The sequence below is a fragment of the Carcharodon carcharias genome, chromosome 24, assembly GCF_017639515.1.
Source record: "Carcharodon carcharias isolate sCarCar2 chromosome 24, sCarCar2.pri, whole genome shotgun sequence".
Classification (NCBI taxonomy): domain Eukaryota; kingdom Metazoa; phylum Chordata; class Chondrichthyes; order Lamniformes; family Lamnidae; genus Carcharodon; species Carcharodon carcharias.
The window spans coordinates 18791857-18815187 of NC_054490.1; the positions used below are offsets into that span (position 1 = coordinate 18791857).

Genomic DNA, 23331 nt, shown 5'->3' on the forward strand with positions numbered 1-23331 from the left:
CAATGGCGGGTTTTTGAGCTACCCCATCCCAATCCCGCCTCACTGATCACACGGTCCCGGGAAACGCGCCGTTTCGCTGGTGGGCAGCCTCCGATTCACCTGCCACGCGGTGACCTCACCGCTTCTTCACGCGGGGCTCCATGTTTAAAGTGCAGCCGCGGGCACACCTCTCAGTGCTTCCAGTCCAGGGCTGCTGCAAACATGGTCCGGAGAGGCAGGGGGACTACAGGCCCCTGGTTTGGTGACGCGTCCCTGGAATTCCTTTTGGACACTGTGGAGACTCGCCGTGATGTCCTCTACGCCAGCCCGCTCTGTCTGGAGGAGGGGCAGCAACATCATCAATCCGGCTTGGGGGGCAGTGGCAGAGGTGGTCAGTGCCAATGCTGCCCACAAGAGGTCGGCCTTCCAGTGCAGAGAGAGGATGAACGATCTCATCCGTGCTGCCAGGGTAAGTCAACCACCTCATCGCTCTAAAACGCTCGCACTCACCAGCCCATCACACGTCCACAGGGATCTCTCACCTCAAGGGACAACCCCACCGACTCACACGCACACCCTCATATCTCCATCAAGCTCGTATCTTCTGGAGTTTACGTCCTCACCCCCTCCATGGCTCCGCTCAACCACACAAACGTTCCACGCAGTGCCACGCGTCCTTCTCACATTCTCGCCCATCTGTTTCCAAGCAGGAGAAGCTGGCTCGCATCAGCAGGGAGAGGTCCCAGACCAGGGGAGGGGGGGGGGGTGGGGGGGGGGGGTGCGTGGAGTGGCCCACATTAGGCCCCTCGCTCACTTTGAGGGGTGTGCCATCGCGCTGACTGGTGAAGACGTGGACCGTTCCTACAGTGACGGTGAAGTCAGCGGCGAACACCCACATGAAGATTCTGCTCCACATCATCCCTCTCTTACAGCAACTGAGAGCGCTCTCTCTCTCTGTCTCTCCTGCTTTTGACTGTACCGCCATGCACTAAGCATCTCTACTTTGGTTCACAGGGAGCTCTGCCAAGCGACTGACACCCTCAGCTCCACCCAGGTCCTCACCTCCAGTCAAGAGGACACCTCCTCCATTGAAGAGCTAGTAATAAGCGCTCTGGAAGACTCATCACAGCGCCTACCCTCACCCTCTACCAGCAGAGATACACACCTCGGTGGGACCTAGATCTAGAGCAGGCTCAGGGTCACAATCTGGTGGTCACTGCAGCAGGGGGAGGCAGGTTCAGCCGAGGTCCCCAGCACTCTGAGGACTGCTGATGAAGAGGCATCTGTGAGGTCCAAGTCAGAGGGTGAGCCTCTGGATTTGGCCTTCCAACTCATTGTGGAGGGTCAGCAGGAGGCGAGGGAACATCTCACAGAGCAGTTAGAAACCCTCAACAGAGTGGCACGTGAGTTGGAGGAGTGGTTCCGCCTGCTCTCTGATGAAGCTGTGCCCACGTGTACACCTATGGAGGTCTCCATGGAGACCCTGGTCCAGCAGAACGCGGAGATGCGCGCAGGCCTGCACTCCATCGCAGGAGCCATGGGTGAGGTCCTGCAGTGGCAACGCGAGAGGGAATCGAGGCACCTCAGTGTCCCTCCAGGTGCTCCTGCCCCTCAAGGAGTCAGGCCGGGACCCTCGGGCACCCGAGCGGGAGGAGGAGGAGCAGCTGGACACCCCTGGGCCATCCACTCAGGAATATCAGAGGCTGTCCACTCCCTCTGAGCTCCCTTTGCCTGTGACCACACCCCCCCCCCCCCCAACCTCGTCCCCTGTCGCTGCAGAGGGAGCAGCTGGCCCACCGGAGGGCAGCCAAAGCAAGCCGGGGCCCCCCAAGGCCTCGGCTCTCCAGAGGACCCACGCCGGAGGCATCAGGAGCAACCATTGCACAGGCGGACTCCACCCCTGCTGCGGATGTCAGGGCAGCACCTAGAAGAAATGGTAGGCACGGAAAAGTTAAGGGTTTCTGATCCCAGTTGGTTGCACGGGTGGCACATTTTGGCACGTTACAACCTGGAAATCTATTCCCTTTGACTGAATAATGTGGAATGGTGCCTTTCACATTGACAGGTTTCACGCGAGTCCTCCCACTGCATCCCCGACCCCACCCACTAGCAGTTCAAGCCGCTCACGGCCGGCCCACGAGGGATAAGTGTGTGTGTGTGTGAGAGAGGCAGGGCCTTTCGGAGGCTCGGGCAAGCATCTGTCCCCACGCACGCGGGTCCTTCCCCCATCACACTCATCGCAATGTCCTGAGCATTTTTAATGCTGGGGTTCACTTTCCACTGACCATCTGAGCTGCGTCTCCGCCCACCCACTGACCACACTCCCAACCAGCACCCGTTATCGCCCACCACGAGGCTCCGGCCGCTTCCGATTTTTGCAAGATGGTTGCAGTGAAGTTCGTCTTCGGCTCCCTCCCCCCTCCCTTCCGTTCCCCTCCCCCAGTCACCCATGTCCTTTTTCCCCCATCGCTGTTGACCCTCCCCCATCACCCCCCCCTCCCTCCCTCCCTCCCCTAGAATCATCTTTCACCTCCCCACCGCCACCTACCAGCCGGGACCCTTTTCTTTCCAGGGATGTCCGGGTGAACGTGCGCGTTCCCTACCCTCCCGAGAACCCCACCCCCACCCCCACCTCCCCGATCTCCCTCCCTCCCTCTTCCCACCCCTGGGGGCCTGTTCTACACAGACAGAAAGGACATATACACGCATTGCGTTTAGCTGAAACAGGCACAATAAGTGACGGCCATTGGCGGACTCATTAGGTGCCTGAGCCCTAAGCTTGGGAACATCTTCCCCCACATCCTCCCCCACCTCACACTCCTCCTTTAAGACATGTCTTAAAACCTACCTCTTTGACCGAGCCTTCGGTCGTCTGGCCTTAAATTTCTTCATGTGGCTCAGTGTCTTAATTTGTTTATAATGCTCCTGTGGACCGCTTTGGGATGTTTAATAACCTTAAATATTCATATAAGTATTATAAATATTAGCTCTTGTACCTTTGCCTCATCTCCCTCTCTCTCTTTCTCGCTCGCTCGCTCTCCCCATTCATGCCTCTCCTCTTCCTGCCCTTCACTCTCACTCTCTGTCTTGCAGCGACAGCCCTGGAGTGGATTCCCTGGAGATTGCCTGGCTGGAGCTGGAGGTGGAGGGATTTGTTGGCGAGGCAGTGACGCGGCGCATTGCCTGGCAGGTGGAGTATGGGGACAGGACGGACACCCCGGACAGCGACAGGATCGTCACCGAGCTGATGGTCGCCCAGCGGGAGGTCCGCGGCCTCGTCCCCCTCGTCATGGTAACAACGGAGGGGAGCAGTCTGGGAACAGGACGCGCTTCTTCATGCGCTCGAGCGATCCCTTTCCCTAGAGGGGTGGGGGGAGGGTGCGGAGGGGAGAGGTGTTGGGGGGGGGAGAGGTGGTGGGGCGGGGGGGGGCTCTGGCTGGTGGCTGCGTCCTCAGCCGGGAGAACACGGGACTGTGGAGAGAGAGAGAGACCTGAATCCGGGGGCTTCCGTGTAGAAACCAGCTGGGGACCGGCCAACTGGGGTAAAGTTATGGGGCAAGTGGCAACTGCAGCCACTTTGGTCTGCACTCAAAGCCAAGAAGCCAGGGAATTCACACACGGGAGGCTTCTTGGCAGCTCTGTCAGTCAGTGCAACTCTCTCCCTCTCCATTCTCTCTCCTCCCTTCCTCTTTCTCCCTCTCCCTCCCTCCCTCTTGCTTTTCCTCCCTTCTCTTCCTCCCCCTTACTCGCTCCACTCCCCTCTCACCCATCCTGTTTTGACGACACCTTTTGTTCACCTCTTCTACTCTCTCCCCTCCCTTCCTCCATTTCCCTCCCCTTCCTTAATTTGTCTCCCTCCACTCTCCCTTCCTCACTCTCTCCCCCTTCCTGTTTCTGCCCCACCCCCCCTCCTTTTTGCACTCGTCCTTTCTCACCTCTTACTCTCCCCTTCTTTCATCCACTCCCTTTCCCTGCTTTTCCCTTCGCTCCTTTTCTCCCCCTCTTCCCATCGCCATTCTCTCTCGCTCCCCTGTTCTTCACTCTCTCTCTCCTTTCTCCAGAATGTCGTCTATCCCTCAGCCTCTAACCAAGTTTCGGGAGTGGGGCAGGAATGGGGTTTTGGGGGTGGGGGGAGGTGTGGCGTTGGGGAATTGATGCCGGTACCGTGTTCCGGTGCAGGAAGTTGGCAAGTATTTGGTTCCGGTTAAACACAGCTCACCAGTGAAGCTGCCCCATCGGAGCAAGCAGCCTGTGGCATCTCCGCCCAGCTGAAAATCCCAGGGCCTGCCTGGGGGAGACACCAAGGATACAATGCCTGCATCCTGAGCCTCCAGCAGGGCTATCAGAAGCCGGGGTGAGGCCCGGGATCGACCCTTGGCTGGGCAGTGCAAAACTGGGCAGTCGCAGGTCAAAAAGTCACAAACGCACACCGCACCAAATGAGACCATTCAGCCCCACCCTCCCCCATGCTTTTTGGAAGCGCTGTGCAATTCGTCTCTCCTCCGCCCCACCCCTGCTCTTTCCTCATAACCCTGAAAACCCTTCCTTGCCAAGTATCTATCCAACTGCCTTTTGAAAGTTACTGTTGAATCTGCTTGCTGCGTAGTTCCAGATCACAGCAACTTGCTGCATTTTTTTAAAGAAAAGCCTCCCATTCCTTCCTCCTTTTGTCAGTTGCCTTCAATGGTCCTCAGCCATTCCAGAACTGGAAACGGTTTCTCCTTATTTACTCTCATCAAAAACCCTCAATTCTGCTCTTGAGGTGAACAATCCCAAATTCTCCGCTCAAGTCAAAACGCCTGTTGGTGTGTCATACGTTGTTGTATTACCTGTAAAAAGACAGGGATCAATAGTCATGTGTAAGTGTTCCAGGGGGCCACGTTTCACAGCTGCGGTCAAGACTGATCTGACGTGTAACCGATCCAATTCAAACCCATCCTTTCTGTAGTGCAAGGCAGCACAGCAAGTTAAAAGCTTCAAGTATGATTATAACCATAGTCATGGATCCAAAGGACAGGAAGGACACATAGTAGATGAAACAGTTATTATTCCCCTAGATGATGGTGGAAGGAGGGGGTGAAATCGAGAGTGAGTGGCCCATTGAAAGGCACTTCCTGCAATTGAGAGAGCATTTCCATGTCTTGCCTTGACTGATGAACAGGCGCTTGTAGGGAGAGACCCAGATGCTGCAGCTGTATAGAACCTTGGTTAGGCCACACTTGGAATATTGCATGCAATTCTGGTCGCCACATTACCAGAAGGATATGGAGGCATTGGAGAGGGTGCAGAGGAGGTTTACCAGGATGCTGCCTGGTCTGGAGGTTATTAGCTATGAGGAGAGGTTGGAGAAACTTGGATTATTCTCACTAGAGCGACAGAGATTGAGGGGCAACTCGATAGAAGTTGACAAAATTATGAGTGGCATGGACAGAGTAGATAGAAGCTTTTTCCACGGGTGGAAGAGTCAATTACTAGGGGACATAGATTTAAGGTGAGAGGAGAAAACTATATAGGAGATGTGCGGGGCAAGTTTTTTATGCAGAGGGTAGTGAATGTCTAGAATTCGCTGCCAAAGGAGGTGGTGGAAGCAGGTACGATAGTGGTGTTTAAGAGGCAGCTTTACAAATACATGAATAGGATGGGAATAGAGGGATACGGAGCCCGGAAGTTTTAGTTGACGGGCAATATGATCGGTGCAGGCTTGGAGGGCCGAAGGGCCTGTTCCTGTGCTGTACTTTTCTTCGTTCTTTGTCTCACTACCTCCTACAGCCACGGTAACCCTCTGAGACCTCCTCCGTCTCTTCCAATTCCGGCCTCTCGCACATCCCTGACTTTAATCAGCTGGTGGCTGTGCCAGCCTGTGACAGCTCACCCTGCCTGTACCTCAACCATTCTGACCAAACCCTTGCTTGCCAATGCCGCGGACCGGTCAACCCCTTCAAATGGTCACGGGTGCCATCACTTGGAACAGTTTAAAGGGGCCACGCGCTTAAATAAATCACCCGCGCACTCCAAAGAAAGTTCGATGCATGTTGATTCCAACCCTGATTTTGCACCTTGACCTCTCTTCTCCTCATTGATGCAACTTACCCTCCCTCATGCCTAAGTGTCCCTCTGTCAACATTCACACCCGGCACTTTTGAACCTTAGCCTTCCTCGCGCTTTGTCCTCCCCACAGGAGCAGGAGGTCCTCAACACGGCCATCCTGACTGGGCGTTTGGTGACGGTGCCCATTAGAGCGGTGACGGTGGATGGGAGCGGTTCAGTGACAGATGTGACGGAGTTTGTGGAATGTACGTCCAAGGACAGTAATATTGTTAAGGTAAGCCCTGCCGGTGATGTTCAGCCACCGCTACGGCGAGTCAGTGTGCCCACCGCTCACACTGCTTACCCGTCTCTATTCACACACTATCCTTGCTCCCACCGGGTAGCACCACAATTTAAAAATTCCTCATCCTCACTTACAGGGCAATGCCATGGAAGGATTTGTATCTCTGTAACCTCCTCCAGCCCGTACAACCCTCCCTATCTCTGTAACCTCCTCCAGCCCCTACAACCCTCCCTATCTCTGTAACCTCCTCCAGCCCCTACAACCCTCCCTGTCTCTGTAACCTCCTCCAGCGTCTACAACCCTCCCTATCTCTGTAACCTCCTCCAGCCCCTACAACCCTCCCTATCTCTGTAACCTCCTCCAGCCCCTACAACCTTCCCTATCTCTGTGACCTCCTCCAGCCCCTACAGCCCTCCCTATCTCTGTAACCTCCTCCAGCCCCTACAACCCTCCCTATCTCTGTAACCTCCTCCAGCCCCTACAATGTTCCCTATCTCTGTAACCTCCTCCAGTCCCTACAACCCTCCCTATCTCTGTAACCTCCTCCAGCCCCTACAACCCCCCTATCTCTGTAACCTCCTCCAGCCCGTACAACCCTCCCTATCTCTGTAACCTCCTCCAGCCCGTACAACCCTCCCTATCTCTGTAACCTCCTCCAGCCCCTACAACCTTCCCTATCTCTGTGACCTCCTCCAGCCCCTACAGCCCTCCCTATCTCTGTAACCTCCTCCAGCCCCTACAACCCTCCCTATCTCTGTAACCTCCTCCAGCCCCTACAATGTTCCCTATCTCTGTAACCTCCTCCAGTCCCTACAACCCTCCCTATCCCTGTAACCTCCTCCAGCCCCTACAACCCTCCCTATCTCTGTAACCTCCTCCAGCCCCTACACTCCTCCCTATCTCTGTAACTTCCTCCAGTCCCTACAACCCTCCCTATCTCTGTAACTTTCTCCAGTCCCTACACCCCTCCCTATCTCTGTAACCTCCTCCAGCCCCTACAACCCTCCCTATCTCTGTAACCTCCTTCAGCTTGTACAACCCTCCCTATCTCTGTAACCCCCTCCAGCCCCTACAACTCTCCCTATCTCTGTAACCTCCTCCAGCCCATACACCCCTCCCTATCTCTGTCACCCCCTCCAGCTGCTACAATCCTCCCTACCTCTGTAACCTCCTCCAGCCCCTACAACCCTCCCTACCTCTGTAACCTCCTCCAGCCCCTACAACCCTCCCTACCTCTGTAACCTCCTCCAGCCCCTACAACCTTCCCTATCTCTGTAACCTCCTCCAGCCCCTACAATGTTCCCTATCTCTGTAACCTCCTCCAGCCCCTACAACCCTCCCTATCTCTGTAAACTCCTCCAGCGTCTACAACCCTCCCTATCTCTGTAAACTCCTCCAGCGTCTACAACCCTCCCTATCTCTGTAACCTCCTCCAGCCCCTACAACTTTCCCTATCTCTGTGACCTCCTCCAGCCCCTACAGCCCTCCCTATCTCTGTAACCTCCTCCAGCCCCTACAACCCTCCCTATCTCTGTAACCTCCTCCAGCCCCTACAATGTTCCCTATCTCTGTAACCTCCTCCAGTCCCTACAACCCTCCCTATCTCTGTAACCTCCTCCAGCCCCTACAGCCCCCCTATCTCTGTAACCTCCTCCAGCCCGTACAACCCTCCCTATCTCTGTAACCTCCTCCAGCCCGTACAACCCTCCCTATCTCTGTAACCTCCTCCAGCCCCTACAACCTTCCCTATCTCTGTGACCTCCTCCAGCCCCTACAGCCCTCCCTATCTCTGTAACCTCCTCCAGCCCCTACAACCCTCCCTATCTCTGTAACCTCCTCCAGCCCCTACAATGTTCCCTATCTCTGTAACCTCCTCCAGCCCTTACAACCCTCCCTATCTCTGTAACCTCCTCCAGCCCCTACAAACCCTCCCTATCTCTGTAACCTCCTCCAGTCCCTACACCCCTCCCTATCTCTGTAACCTCCTCCAGCCCCTACAACCCTCCCTATCTCTGTAACCTCCTTCAGCTTGTACAACCCTCCCTATCTCTGTAACCCCCTCCAGCCCCTACAACTCTCCCTATCTCTGTAACCTCCTCCAGCCCATACACCCCTCCCTATCTCTGTCACCCCCTCCAGCTGCTACAATCCTCCCTACCTCTGTAACCTCCTCCAGCCCCTACAACCCTCCCTATCTCTGTAACCTCCTCCAGCCCCTACAATGTTCCCTATCTCTGTAACCTCCTCCAGTCCCTACAACCCTCCCTATCTCTGTAACCTCCTCCAGCCCCTACAACCCTCCCTATCTCTGTAACCTCCTCCAGTCCCTACAACCCTCCCTATCTCTGTAACCTCCTCCAGCCCCTACAACACTCCCTATCACTGTAACCTCCTCCAGCCCCTACACTCCTATCTCTGTAACCTCCTCCAGCCCCTACAATGTTCCCTATCTCTGTAACCTCCTCCAGTCCCTACAACCCTCCCTATCTCTGTAACCTCCTCCAGCCCCTACAACCCTCCCTATCTCTGTAACCTCCTCCAGCCCCTACGCTCCTCCCTATCTCTGTAACCTCCTCCAGCTTGTACAACCCTCCCTATCTCTGTAACTTCCTCCAGTCCCTACACCCCTCCCTATCTCTGTAACCTCCTCCAGCCCCTACAACCCTCCCTATCTCTGTAACCTCCTTCAGCTTGTACAACCCTCCCTATCTCTGTAACCCCCTCCAGCCCCTACAACTCTCCCTATCTCTGTAACCTCCTCCAGCCCATACACCCCTCCCTATCTCTGTCACCCCCTCCAGCTGCTACAATCCTCCCTATCTCTGTAACCTCCTCCAGCCCCTACAACCCTCCCTACCTCTGTAACCTCCTCCAGCCCCTACAACCCTTCCTACCTCTGTAACCTCCTCCAGCCCCTACAACCCTCCCTACCTCTGTAACCTCCTCCAGCCCCCACAACCCTCCCTATCTCTGTAACCTCCTCCAGACCCAACAACCCTCCAAAGATCTCTAGTGCTCCTCTAATTCTGGTCTCTTGAGCATCCCTGACTTTGATCACTCCGTTGTCGGGTGGCTGTGTCTTCAGCTGCTTGGGCCCTAAGCTCTGGAGTTCACTCCCTAAATGTCTGCACCTCTCACGCCTCCTTTAAAGAGTGTTCCTTAAAGCCTACCTCTCTGACAAAGCTTTTGACCACCAGTCCCAATACCTCTTTGTGCGGCTCGTAATCAAGTTTTGATAGCTGCTCACGTGAGGCCCCTTCGGATGTTTCAGGGCACTATATCAATGCACGCTGGCACTATATCAATGCACGCTGTTGTTGTTGTTGTCAGGTGTCCAAGGGATGCGACTACATCTACATGGACGGGAAAGAGACCGGGGGGCGACAGGGGATCTGGGTGGACCTCTCGTACGAGCGGCTGCACGCCAAGCTTCACCTCACCATCTGTGTGCCCAAACTGCCACTGCAGGTCCAGCTCTCTGACTCCCAGCTCAGCCAGGTCAAAGGTTGGCGGGTGCCCGTGCGATCGGAGAAGAGGTAAGGATAATCGGTACCTGCAGCATCCCGTCCACGTTAACCTCACTTCCTGCTGCCGCCTGATTGGCCGTGAAGAACTTTCTCTTTGTAAATTACTACGTCAACATTTACGATGGGGTAAAAAAACACCCACGTAGATGCCCATCCATTAGTGGGTACGATAGCACCCTGCATGTGTTACTGAAGTAGTAACCCAGCAGCCTGGACCAATGATGCTGAGACGTGAGTTCAGATGTCCCCATGGCAACTGGTGAAATTAAATACCATGACTTAAATGAATTTGGAACCGGGTCTCAATACTGGTGACCACGTTGGTGTTAGAAACCCATTGGGTTCACTAATATCCACCGGGGAAGGGAATTTGTTATCCACACCCGGTCTGACCTGCGCGTGACTCCGAACCCGCACTGGCTCTCAAACTGCCCTCTGAACCGATTCAGGGAGCCACTCGGTTGTATTCAAGAAGGCTGCTCATCACGCCTCAGGTAATTAGGGATGGGCGACAATCGCTGGCCTTGCCGGAGACACTCCCGTCGCTTGAGTGGAACAAAAACAGACACACCGTCAGCACGATATCATCTCTTTTCCCGTTGGGTTCCCAGCTCCTGTCGACCGAGGGGCACCGCACCCCCCCCACCCCACCCAATGAACCCTGTTTCCAAAACTGACCTTGGTCTTGTTCCTTAAACGTTAACAATATTGAGTGGAAGTATGGTAAAGCAGGAACAAACTCGCATTTGGGCGCACGCTCTTTTTGTGACCTCAGGACGTCTCGGAGTGATGTACAACTGGTCAAGTACTTTTGAAACGTAGCCACTGTTGTAAGGTGGAAAACACGGTAGCCCATTTGCCCACAGACCCATGTTGCTCCTGACCACCCTCCAACCACCTGTGTCATCGTAAAAATATTTTGTGTTGATTTTAATATCCTTTGTAGACATCCCACCGATGGCAGTGAGATAAATGACTTTTCTTCCTCTCTCGCTCTCCTTCTCCTTTCTCTTTCCTTCCTTTTACGCTTTCACCATCTTCCTTTCTCGCACCGTTTGCATTGTACTCATTGGACAGAAAAGGGCCCGTTCGGCCCTACAGCGTTTGTGCTCCACCATCCCCTCTCATCCCGCACCCACCCCACTCCATCAACATCCTCTTCTGTTCCCTACTGCCTCGCCTGTTTATCCAGCTTCCCCTTAAATACATCGACGCTACTCCCTGTGGGAGCGGGTTCCACATTCTGGCCACTCTCTGGATAAGGAAGCTTCTCCCAAGTTCCCCAGTGGATTTCTTAGCATCGGGGTTGTACTTTTCGACACCCGCGTCCTGGTCTGGCCTGCGAGTAGAAACATCTCCGCTACGTCTCTCCTTTTACTCCCTTGCATGTGGCAAAGGCAGAGCAGCTTTACCGAGGGCTATTCACCTCCGTCTGGATAAGGACAAGCAAACTAGCACATGTCGGAAAGGTAATGGATCTCTAGAGTGTGCCCGGGATAATTTTCTGCAGCACTATGTCCCTATGACCGATAAGATTCTAGACTGAAGGTAGGGACGACTTCAAATGAGCGGCTCGGAGGCTGCGCACAGGAAATTGGGCCAGCCTTGTCAATGGGTAACTTGAAGGGCCAGAGGGACGTGTTCAAAGAGAGTTTGTATCCCTGAGGGCCAAGAGCACTATTTGCCAAAAAAAATGACAGCCACGGCAACTTAAGGAGGTAAGGGACAACATAGCACTGGAAGAGAAGCGTGCAAGAACACAAAAATAAGCACAGGTTCTGGCAAACAGAGGAATACACAGAGAATGCCAAAAGGGACACAAAACTAGACAGTAAGAGCCCAGAAAAGGGAATCTGCAAAGGATATTAAAATCAACGCACAATATTTTTACGATGATGTTAGGTGGGGGGTAAGAGGGTGGGAAAAATGAGAACTGTGATGTTGTCAGTGAAAATAAGGAAATGGCCAGCATGAAGTAGTTAGCATCAGCGTTGACATGAGAGGTTAGCATCCCAAGAAGACTAATATTGCCTCGGGGACAGGGACTCTGTCAAATTAACGTGCGCCAAAAAAAATTAACGGTAGGAATAAATTAATGACATTAAAGAGCAGCAAAACCCCCAGGGACAGATGGTTTCCATTCCAGGGATTCGAAAGGAATTTAGGTCCCTGGACTGGTAATCCGGAGGCCCAGGTTAATCCTGTGGGCACAGGTTCAATGCTGGTGGAATTTAAGTTCAATTAATAAATCTGGAATTAAAAGCTGGCCTCAGTAACAGTGACCATGGTTCGATTGTTGTGAAAACCCATCTGGTTCACTCCTGACCTCTAAGGGAAGGAAATCTGCCGTCCTTACCTGGTCTGGGCCTACAGTGTGACTCCTGGCCCACAGCAACGTGGTTGGCTCTCAACTGCCCCTCTGAAATGGCCGAGCAAAGCGCTCGTTTCAAGGGGCAGTTAGGGAAGGGCAACATATGCTGGCCTTGCCGGCGATGCCCACAGCCCATGAATCAGTCAAGGAAAAAGGAACACTGCAGTTGAGCCTGACTATAACCTTTCAAGGTTCTCTCATCTCAGGTACCTTCCTTTTAGATTATAAAATTGTGCTGATCAAAGAAGGCGGGAGAGGGTGGTTAAGAGTCAACTACAATCCTATGGGGTTGGAGTCACAGAAAGCCAGCTGGCTGGGCCAGCATTTATTGCCCATCCCTGACTGCCCCCTTGAGAAAGGCGATGGCGAGCTGCCTTCTTCAACCGCTGCAGGATGGCCCATGTCCCTAGATGCTTTTCACTCGTTGCACGAAGACCCGATTTTTCTCATTCCTTGTGTGGTACCTTTGCCTTATGTCTGTGCGATCAGGTTATTGATCCTTCCACCACTGAAAACCGTTCCTCTTCACTCACTCCGTCGAGACCCTGCGTGGTTTTGACTGCCCGTACCAAATCTCTCCTTGACCCTTCCCTGGGCGCCGAGGAGAGTAACCACAGCCTCTCTGGTCTGTCCACCCGGACTGTAATCCCTCACCCCCCCCGCTGCTAAATCCTAGTGCCGTCTCCAGTGAGTCCGAAGGTGACTTGACCCTCGCTCCCTCCCTTTTTTTCTTTGAAACAGCCCGGCTGAGGGGAAGGAGGACGAGGCGGGTGAGAAGAAGGGCCGAGGCTGCCCCCTGCAGTACCAGCACGCCGCCCTGAAGATCCTCACCCAGTTTGTGGCGGGGGCCTCTGGCGAGGGCATGGTGTGCGCACCGGGCGCGGGCTGGCAAGTCGATGTCACCGAGATGGCGGGTCCCTTGGTGAGGGTCGTGGACCCCAGCGTGGCGAGGGTGAGCGAGGGGAGAGCGCTGGTCGGCTTGAAGCCGGGTGTGACCACCGTGCAGGTGAGTGGGGGTTTGACCGCGGGTGATGGGGGAAAGCCAGCGCTACCTCAGCCACAGCTGGAAGCATTTACTTGGCAGCTTTTAACGTGGTTTTTGAATAGGAATCCAACGCGCTTCACAGGAATCTATTCAGACAAAACATGACACCGCACGAGGAGGAGATATCAGCGTGGCTCGGTCAAAGAGGAAGGCTCTAGGTTGTGTCTTAAGGGGGGGGAGGGAAGGGGGTCGGGGGGAGAGAAGAGGGAGGTGGGGGGTGGAGGGAAAAAATTCCAGACCTTAGGGACCAGACAACAGGCGAGAAGGCCGCTCGTGGAGGAGTGATTAAAATTGTGAAATGTGGAAGAGGTCAGAATTTGAGCGTTGCCGAGATCCTGAAGAGTCTGGAGGAGGTGACGGAGATAGGGAGGGTTCCAGGGGTCTGGAGGAGGTTACAGAGATAGGGAGGGTTTTCGGGGCTGGAGGAGGTTACAGATATAGGGAGGGTTGTAGGGTCTGGAGGAGGTGACAGAGATAGGGAGGATTGTAGGGGCTGCAGGAGGTTACAGAGATAGGGAAGGTTGTAGGAGGTTACAGAGATAGGGAGGGTTGTAGGGGCTGGAGGGGGTTACAGAGATAGGGAGGGGTGTAGGGGCTGGAGGAGGTTACAGAGATAGGGAGGGTTGTAGGGGCTGCAGGAGGTTACAGAGATAGGGAGGGTTGTAGGGCCTGGAGGAGGTTACAGAGATAGGGAGGGTTGTAGGGGCTGGAGGAGTTATCAGAGTTCGGGGGGATTATAGGGGCTGGAGGAGGTTACAGAGATTGGGCGGGTTTTGGGGGCTGGAGGAGTTTACAGAATTCGAGGGGATTGTAGGGGCTGGAGGAGGTTACAGAGATAGGGAGGGTTTTGGGGGCTGGAGTAAGTTAGAGTTCGAGCAGACTGTAGGAGGTTACAGAGATAGGGAGGGTTTTGGGGGCTGGACGAGATTACAGATAGGGAGGGTTGTCGAGGCTGGAGGTGGTTACAGAGATAGGGAGGGTTGTAGGGGCTGGAGGAGGTTTCAGAGATAGGGAGGGTTTTGGGAGCTGGATGAGACTACAGAGATAGGGAGGGTTGTCAAGGCTGGAGGAGGTAACAGAGATAGGGAGGGTTTTGGGGGCTGGAGGAGATTACAGAGATAGGGAGGGTTTTGGGGGCTGGACGCGATTACAGAGATAAGGAGGGTTGTTGGGGCTGGATGGGGTGACAGAGTTAGGGAGGTTTGTAGGGGCTGGAGGAGGTGACAGAAATAGGACAGTTGTCTGGGCTGGAGGAGGTTACAGAGATTGGGCGGGTTTTGGGGGCTGGAGGAGTTTACAGAATTCGAGGGGATTGTAGGGGCTGGAGGAGGTTACAGAGATAGGGAAGGTTGTAGGGGCTGCAGGAGGTTACAGAGATAGGTAGGGGTGTAGGAGGTTACAGAGATAGGGAGGGTTGTAGGGGCTGGAGGGGGTTACAGACATAGGGAGGGGTGTAGGGGCTGGAGGAGGTTACAGAGATAGGGAGGGTTGTAGGGGCTGGAGGAGGTTACAGAGATAGGTAGGGGTGTAGGAGGTTACAGATAGGGAGGGTTGTAGGGGCTGGAGGGGGTTACAGAGATAGGGAGGGGTGTAGGGGCTGGAGGAGGTTATAGAGATAGAGAGGGTTTTGGGGGCTGGACGAGATTACAGAGATAGGGAGGGTTGTCGAGGCTGGAGGAGGTAACAGAGATAGGGAGGTTTGTAGGGGCTGGAGGAGCTTACAGAGATAGGGAGGGTTTTGGGGTCTGGACGAGATTACAGAGATAGGGAGGGTTGTCGAGGCTGGAGGTGGTTACAGAGATAGGGAGGGTTGTAGGGGCTGGAGCAGGTTACAGAGATAGGGAGGGTTGTAGGGGCTGGACGAGATTACAGAGATAAGGAGGGTTGTCGAGGCTGGAGGTGGTTACAGAGATAAGGAGGGTTGTTGGGGCTGGATGGGTTGACAGAGATAGGGAGGTTTGTAGGGGCTGGAGGAGGTGACAGAAATAGGAGGGTTGTCGGGGCTGGAGGAGGTTACAGTGATCGGGAGGATTGGAGTGATTAGAAAAAGGGAACAATTTTAAAATTGAGGACTAGGAGCCAGAGTAAGTCAGCAAGCATAGTGGGTGGTGAGTGAATAGGACCTGGTGCAAGTTAGGATACAGGGCAGCAGGGCTTTAGATGAGTTGCAGTTTGGCGAGTTGGAGAGTGTAGGCCTGCCATTGAAATATTCCAGGCTGGAGGTAATAAATGTATGGTTGAAAGATTTCCTGAAGTAGAGATAGATGGCGCAAAGGCCATTCAGCCCATCTTCACTCATGAGTTTAGAGAGAACACAGCACCTAATTAAAATATCAAACTCTCTCTGTTTGAGGACTTTCCCACATCAGTTGAAGGTTTCCCTATATTGCTCAGTCCCCGAGTCCCCTCCCTTCATTATCACAGTCTAATCTGAAGCGATCTGATCTACTGTTCCTGTTGCTTGAATTCACTCTGTCTCCCTCCAGAAGGTCAGTTCCCAAGCGACCCTACTCCAAGACAAACAAGTTTCCCTAGTCTTTTCTCATGGAGCTAACTGGAATGGCAGGTCCTATGGCCCCCACCCCGAAGAGATGGGGCTGGACTGTGGAGCCAAGAGTTGAATTTGACCCTCAGGCCTCAATGATGAACTGTTGGGCCCAGCTATTGAGGCCTAGGACCCAGGCCCTCAGTGCAGGCCCTCTCACGGCTCAGGTTCCTGTCTTTCTCTCCTGGTCTGCGGTCCTTGGCCTCGCTGAACCCTTTCGCTCGCTTGTCTCTCGCTCGCTAGGTCCTGTCTCCAGTGTCAGACTCCATCCTTGGCCAACGGTCGGTGACCATCGTGGACGACAAGGTGACCATTACCAACATGGACGTCCAGTTAGTCACCGGGATCAGGCTCTCGCTCAGACGCAGCCGTCGGCACCCTCAGGTGATCATCGCCACGGCGACAGCGCAGGGGTCGTTGCACGTGCCCAAACAGGTAGGTCAACCGGACGCCCTCAGGCCTGCCCCGGGATGGGGGGAGGGGGAGAAAGGTGGCAGCCATGGTGGCAAACCGTGTGAGGTTAGGTGGGGCAGCGGGTGAGGCTATATGACCTGTCGCTCCCTTGAGACCAGGGGTCAACTGAAGGGAATGGAAGGTGTTGGTGGGAGTGGAATGGGGTGCTGATTGGAGATGGGGGTGGGTAAAAGGGAAGAGTCTGAGGTGGAGGGGTCAGGGAAGGTCAGAGGGAGAGGGAAGGGACAAAGGCCGGGGGGAGGGGTGGTAAAGGAAAGGCTCAGGGACGGAGGAGGGACGGGATGGATCAGAGACGGAGAGGGAAGAGTCAGAGACCTAGGGAAAGGGAAGAGTTGGAGATGGAACATGCTGAATAGGAGTAGGCCATTCGGCCCCTCGAGCCTGCTCCGCCATTTGATCAGATCCTGGCTGATCTGATTGTGGCCTCAGCTCTACTTTTCTGCCTACCCCTCTTACCCTTTGACTCGTCAATCAAGAATCTATCTAACTCGACCTCAATGACCCAGCCTCCACTGCTCTCTGGGGAAGAGAATTCCATAGACTATCCACCCTGTGAGAGAAATAAATTCTCCTGATCTCCATCTTCAATGGAGACCCCCTTATTTTTAAACTGTGTCCCCTCGTTCTAGGCTCTCCCATTAGGGGAAACATCCTCTCAGTGTCCACCCTGTCAATCTCCTCAGCATCTTATATGTTTCAATAAGATCACCTCTCCTCCTTCTGAACTCTAACGGGTATTGGCCCAGCATTTCCAAATAAGATAACCCCCTCATCCCAGGACCTCAGTTGAGTGAACTGTCTCTGCATCGCTTCTTCTGCTGTTATATCCTTTCTCAAGTAAGGAGACCAAGACTGCAAACAGCACTGCAGAGAACTAACACCCTGTATAATTGAAGCAAAATACTGCGGATGCTGGAACTCTAAAGCAAAAACAGAAAATGCTGGAAAAACTCAGCAAGTCTGACAGCATCGGTGGAGAGACAGACGGAGTTAACGTTTCAAGTCCGTATGACTTCTTCAGAGCTAAAGAGAAGTAAAAATTTGATGAAATTTATACTGTTTAAGGGGTGGGTGAAGCTGGATAGAAAACCAGCAATAGGCAGAGGAGAGATTGCCAAAGTAGTCATGCACAAAAGGACAAAGGGGTGTTAATGGTTGTTATTGGTTCTCCCCACCGATGTGTTGTTAGATCTCCTGAGCTTTCCCAGCATTTTCTGTTTTTGCTCCTGTATAATTGAGTTAGTAGAGATTTGAGTTAGTTACGGTTTGTAAAAGACAGATCATGCTCGGGCTAATTGAATTGAAATTTTTTTTGTTGAAACAGAAGGCTAATGAAGGGAGTGCAGCAGGTGTTATCTTTGTGGGACTTTTAAGGAAGCGTTTGACAGGGCACCGCATAAAAAGGCTGGTTAACAAAACTGAGGTTCATGCTATAGGAGGGTCAGTGCCCAGTTGGATTAAAAAAAACAATTTGTCTTAAAGATAGAGAAAAGCGAGTCGTGATAGATAGAGAAACAGAAAATGCCGCAGAAACGTAGCAGGTTTGACAGCATCTGCGGAGAGAGAGAAAGAGAGACAGAGTTAACGTTTCGAGTTCATATGACTCTTCTTCAGAGCTTAAGAAACGTTAGCTCTGCCTTTCCACAGATGCTGAGTTTTTCCGGCGTTTTCTGTTTTTGTTTCAGATTTCCAGCATCCGCTGTATTATGCGTTGTATTAGAGTCGTGATAGATGGTCGTTTTTCAGAGTGGAGGACGGTAGACAGTCATGTTCTCCAAGGGTCAGTGCTGGGACTACTGCTTTTATTGATATATATTTGGTTTGGATCTTGGAACAGGGAGTAACATTTCAAATTTTGCTGTTGTTATCAGACTTGGAAGAGTAGCAGTGAAGATGATACGAATTGGTCGGCGAGCAGAGTGTGCAGAGAAGTGGCAGATGGTCTTAAAGACAGAGAAGTGCGGAGTGATGCATTTTGGCAGAAGGGATAGGGAGAGGCAAAATAGACTTCATGGCACCGTTCTAGAGGCTGTGCAGGTACGGAGGGAAACTGGAGGCTCGTGGCCACTGATCTTTGAAAGCGACAGGGCCCTAATGAGAGAGTGGTTAGCGAAGCAGATGGGACCTTGGGCTTCGTAAAGTTATCCCTCATGGCAGAGAATTGTGGTTCAGTTCCGGGTCACCACGCTGTAGGAAGGATGCGAAGGTCCTCGAGAGGAGATTTACCCAAAATGGTTCCAGGGAGGGAGGAGGTTTAGGCTGGAAAGGCTGGGATTGTTCTCCTTGGGGCAAAGGATTGAGAGGGGAGGTGGGGGGGGGGGGGAGGATTTGATCGAGGTGGACAAGATTGTGGCAGGCTTCGATAAGGTAGGCAAGGCAGACCTCTTCCCATTCGCTGATGGAGCAAGTGCGAAGGGGACACAGGTTTTGGGCAGGAGATGAAGGGAGAACGTGAGGGAGGTCTTGCCTTAACCCAACGAGTGGTAATGACCTGGAACTAACTCTCTGCCCCGCGGTGGGGGGTGGGGGGGGGGAGTGGGAAACGGCCGATCGTTTCAGGAGGAAAGTGGATGGGCAACTTGGAAGGAAACGAACCCGCGGGGCAATGGGGACTGGCTGGGGGAACGGGACTGGCTGGGGAGCTGACGTGGACCTCGTGGGACGACTGTCAATGAGGTTAAACGGACCGGCCACTAATTATTCTTTTCGAACAAGCGTCTGCAACTCTCCAGTACTCTGGCACCACCTGTACCGGAAGAGCATTGGAAGGTTATAGCCAGTGTGTCCCGCAGTTTCCACCCTTATTTCCCCCAGATGCATCTCCTTGGGTCCTGATGGCCAATTAACTTTTGAGTACAGCCGTTCTTTCTAGTACCACCTATTTTTTTTTATATATATCAGTTTTTAGCCCATCCGGAGTCTCGACCACCCCTCCGCTTTCACTATTACTTTGGCCGCGTCTTCCTCCAGGGCAAAGACAGATGCAGAGTTTTCATCCTGTACGTCAGGGGGGTGGGGGGGGGGGTTGGGGGACTTTGTTACGGAAAGGGTGACGAGAATGGGGAGCTCAGACCCCACCACCCCCTGACGTGGAGGGGGATATCGTCGATACGTTTTAAGGGGAAGCTGAACGGAAGGGGATGTCGATGGGGGTGGGGTGGAGAGGAGAGGGAGGAAGGAGGCTCGTGTGGGGCACAGACCCCCTCCACAGGCCGGCCGGGCTGAATGGCCCGTTCCTGTGTAATTCGACCGAGGTTCTTTTCTCCAAAATAAAGGTGGGGGTGGGGGTGGGGGTGGGGGGTGACCTAAACGGAATTGTTACAACGCAGGAGGGGGCCATTTAGCCCACCATGTCTGCACCAGCTCGCCGGATGAGTGTTGGCGTTTTGGTGCCATTCCCCAGCCTTCTCCCCATAACCCTGCCCTTCCTTCCCTCCCTCCTTCCTTCCCTCCTTCCTTCGCTCCTTCCCTCCTTCCTTCCCTCCTTCCCTCCTTCCTTCCCTCCTTCCTCCTTCCCTCCCTCCTTCCCTCCTTCCCTCCCTCCTTCCCTCCTTCCATCCGTCCTTCCATACTTCCTTCCCTCCTTCCTTCCCCCCTTCTTTCCTTCCTTCCTCCCTCCTTCCTTCCCTCCTTCCTTCCCTCCTTCCTTCCCTCCCTCCTTCCCTCCCTCCCTCTTTCCTTCCTTCCCTCCCTCCTTCCCTCCCTCCCTCTTTCCTTCCTTCCCTCCCTCCTTCCCTCCCTCCTTCCCTCCCTCCTTCCTTCCCTCCCTCCTTCCCTCCCTCCTTCCCTCCCTCCCTCTTTCCTTCCTTCCCTCCCTCCTTCCCTCCTTCCTTCCCTCCCTCCCTCTTTCCTTCCTTCCCTCCCTCCTTCCCTCCCTCCCTCTTTCCTTCCTCCCTTCCCTCCCTCCCTCCCTTCCTTCCTTCCCTCCCTCCCCCTCCTTCCTTCCTTCCCTCCTTCCTTCCTTCCCTCCCTTCCTTCCCTCCCTCCCCCTCCTTCCTTCCCTCCCTCCCTCCCTCCCTTCCTTCCCTCCCTCCCCCTCCTTCCTTCCCTCCTTCCCTCCCTCCTTCCCTCCTTACTTCCTTCCTTCCCTCCTTCCGTCCCTCCCTCCCTCCCTCCCTGGGTTAACAGGCCGGTTCCCTTTCCAACGCCTCGCTCAAACCTGCCTCCACCTCGCTTGTCGGGCGGCGCATTCCAGATCCTGACCGCTCGCTGCCCGAAAACCTTTTTTTCCCCTCCCCCACCCCCCCACCCCTCGACCTATCACTTTTTCTTTGCTCCTTTTGCCAATTGCCTTACACCCAGGCCCCCCACCCTCCCTCTTGCTCTCCACCCTTTCACGAGTGGGATCGGTTTCTCCCCCCCCCCCCCCCCCCACCCCAACCCCACCCCCTCCTCTGCTCTTGTCCAGACTCCCTTGGTGATTTTGAACACCTCAGTCAAATCTCCACCTCCGCCCCCACCCCCCCCCCCTCCAAAACCTTCTCTCCTCCCAAGGGAAAAGGCCCTAATTTTCCCCAGGCTGTCTTCCTAACCAGAAGAGAGCCCTTCAGAGTTACGAAAGGCGTTGGTAGCGGGGATACAGAGGGAATGTTTCCTCTTTGTGAGGGACAGCGTAACTGGGGGTGGGGGGGGGGGGGGGGGGGGGTGGGGAGGTGGGGAGGTTGGGGGGAGGGGAGAAGCCGAGAATTCCAACAGGGAATTCGGAAGAAACCCAGAGAGTGTTAAGAACGTGGAACTCGCTTCCACAAGATGTGGGTTGAAGCGAATTGTACAGATGCCTTTCAAGGGGAAACTAGACAAGTACCCGAGCTTCCTCCAAATCTACCATCCTAAACATCTGTTCCCTTCTCCCTCAACTGGAGTGTGAACCCCAACATGAGCTGGTGGGGCCGAATGGCCTGTTTCTGCCAAGTACGTCCTGTGTAAGCCTAGATTTCAAAGCTGCTGCAGTGGTTTATGCTGTGAAAGGGCGGTGAGATGTTACTGATGTTCCTCTTTCTCTCTCCCTCCCTCTCTCTCTCCCTCCCTCGCTCTCCCTCCCTCCCTCCCTCTCTCTCTCCCTCCCTCCCTCTCTCCCTCCCCCTCCCCCTCTCTCTCCCCCTCCATCTCTCTCCCCCTCCGCCTCTCTCCCCCTCCGCCTCTCTCCCCCTCCGCCTCTCTCCCCCTCCGCCTCTCTCCCCCTCCGCCTCTCTCCCCCCCCTCCGCCTCTCTCCCCCCCCTCCGCCTCTCCCCCTATCCGCCTCTCTCTCCCCCTCCGCCTCTCTCTCCCCCTTCGCCTCTCTCCATCCCTCCCTCTCTCCATCCCTCCCTCTCTCCATCCCTCCCTCGCGTCCTCCCTCTCTCTTCTCTCCCTCCCTCTCTCTTCTCTCCATCCCTCTATCCTTCCTTCCCTCTCTCCCCCCCCTCTCTCTCTCTCCCCCTCTCTCTCTCACCCCCCTCTCTCTCTCTTTCTCCCCTCTCCCTCCCCCTCCCCCTCTCTCTCCCCCTCCCCCTCTCTCTCCCCCTCCCCCTCTCTCTCCCCCTCCCCCTCTCTCTCCCCCTCCCCCTCTCTCTCCCCCTCCCCCTCTCTCTCCCCCTCCCCCTCTCTCTACCCCTCCCCCTCTCTCTACCCCTCCCCCTCTCCCTACCCCTCTCCCTCCCCCTCCGCCTCTCTCTCCCCCTCCGCCTCTCTCTCCCCCTCCCTCTCTCCATCCCTCCCTCTCTCTCCCTCTCCCTCGCGTCCTCCCTCTCTCTTCTCTCCATCCCTCTATCCTTCCTTCCCTCTCTCCCTCCCCATCTCTCTCTCTCCCCTCTCTCTCCCCCTCTCTCTATCTCCCTCTCTCTCCCCCTCTCTCTATCTCCCTCTCTCTATCTCCCACTCTCTCCCCTTCCCTCTCTCTCCCCCCTCTCTCTCTCCCCCATCTCTCTCTCTCCCTCCCTCTCTCTCTCCCCCCTCTCTTTCTCTCCCTCTCTTTCTCTCCCTCTCTCCCTCACTCTCTCTTCTTTCCCTCCCTCTATCCTCCCTTCCCTCCCTCTCCCTCTCTCTCTCTCCCACCCCCTCTCTCTCCCCCACCCCCCCTCTCCCCCACCCCCTCTCTCCCCCACCCCCTCTCTCTCCCTCACCCTCTCTCTCCCTCCCTCTCTCCCCCTCCCTCTCTCCCCCTCCCTCTCTCCCCCTCCCTCTCTCCCCCTCCCTCTCTCCCCCTCCCTCTCTCCCCCTCCCTCTCTCCCCCTCCCTCTCTCCCCCTCCCCTCTCTCTCCCTCCCTCTCTCCATCCCTCCCTCCATCCCTCACTGTCTCTCTCCCCCTTCTCTCCCTCCCTCTCTCTTCTCTCCCTCCCTCTCTCTTCTCTCCCTCCCTCTCTCCTCTCTACCTCCCTCTCTCTCTCTTCTCTCCCTCCCTCTCTCTTCTCCTTCCCTCCCCATCTCTCTCTTCTCTCCCTCCCTCCCCCTCTCTCTCTTCTCTCCCTCCCTCCCCCTCTCTCTCTTCTCTCCCTCCCTCTCTTCTCTCCCTCCCTCCCTCTCTCTTCTCTCCCTCCCTCTCTCTCTCTTCTCTCCCTCCCTCTCTCTCTCTTCTCTCCCTCCCTCTCTCTCTTCTCTCCCTCCCTCTCTCTCTCTTCTCTCCCTCCCTCTCTCTCTCTTCTCTCCCTCCATCTCTCTCTCCCTCCCCCTCCCCATCTCTCTCTACTTCCCTTCCTCCCTCTCTCTCTCCCCCTCTCTGTCCCCCCTCCCCTCTCTCTCTCCCTCCCCTTCTCTCTCTCTCTCCCTCCCCTCCCCCGCTCTCTCCCTCCCTCCCTCTCTCACTCTCCCTCCCCCTCTCTCAACCCCTCCCACTGCCACTCTCTACCCCTCCCCCTCCCTCCCTCTCTCCCTCCCTCCCTCTCTCCCTCCCTCCCTCTCTCCCTCCCTCCCTCTCTCCATCCCTCCCTCTCTCCATCCCTCCCTCTCTCTCCCCCTCCCTCTCTCTCCCTCGCGCCCTCCCTCACTCTTCTCTCCCTTCCTCCCTCTAACCTTCCTTCCCTCCCTCTCTCTCCCCCTCCTCTATCTCCCCCCCATCTCCCCCCCCATCTCCCCCCCTCTC

General features: G+C 55.1%; 1 protein-coding gene across 1 annotated transcript in view; it reads left to right on the top strand.

Moving 5' to 3' along the window:
• The window catches only part of LOC121269354 (transmembrane protein 132E-like), a 50160-nt gene that overhangs the window by 24213 nt on the left and 2616 nt on the right, over window positions 1–23331 (top strand). Inside the window, exons 5-9 of the mRNA XM_041173907.1 lie at window positions 3073–3271; window positions 6158–6301; window positions 9641–9846; window positions 12950–13214; window positions 16042–16233. Of these exons, the coding sequence (XP_041029841.1) occupies window positions 3073–3271; window positions 6158–6301; window positions 9641–9846; window positions 12950–13214; window positions 16042–16233 (1006 nt within the window). The remainder of the gene's footprint in view (window positions 1–3072; window positions 3272–6157; window positions 6302–9640; window positions 9847–12949; window positions 13215–16041; window positions 16234–23331) is intronic.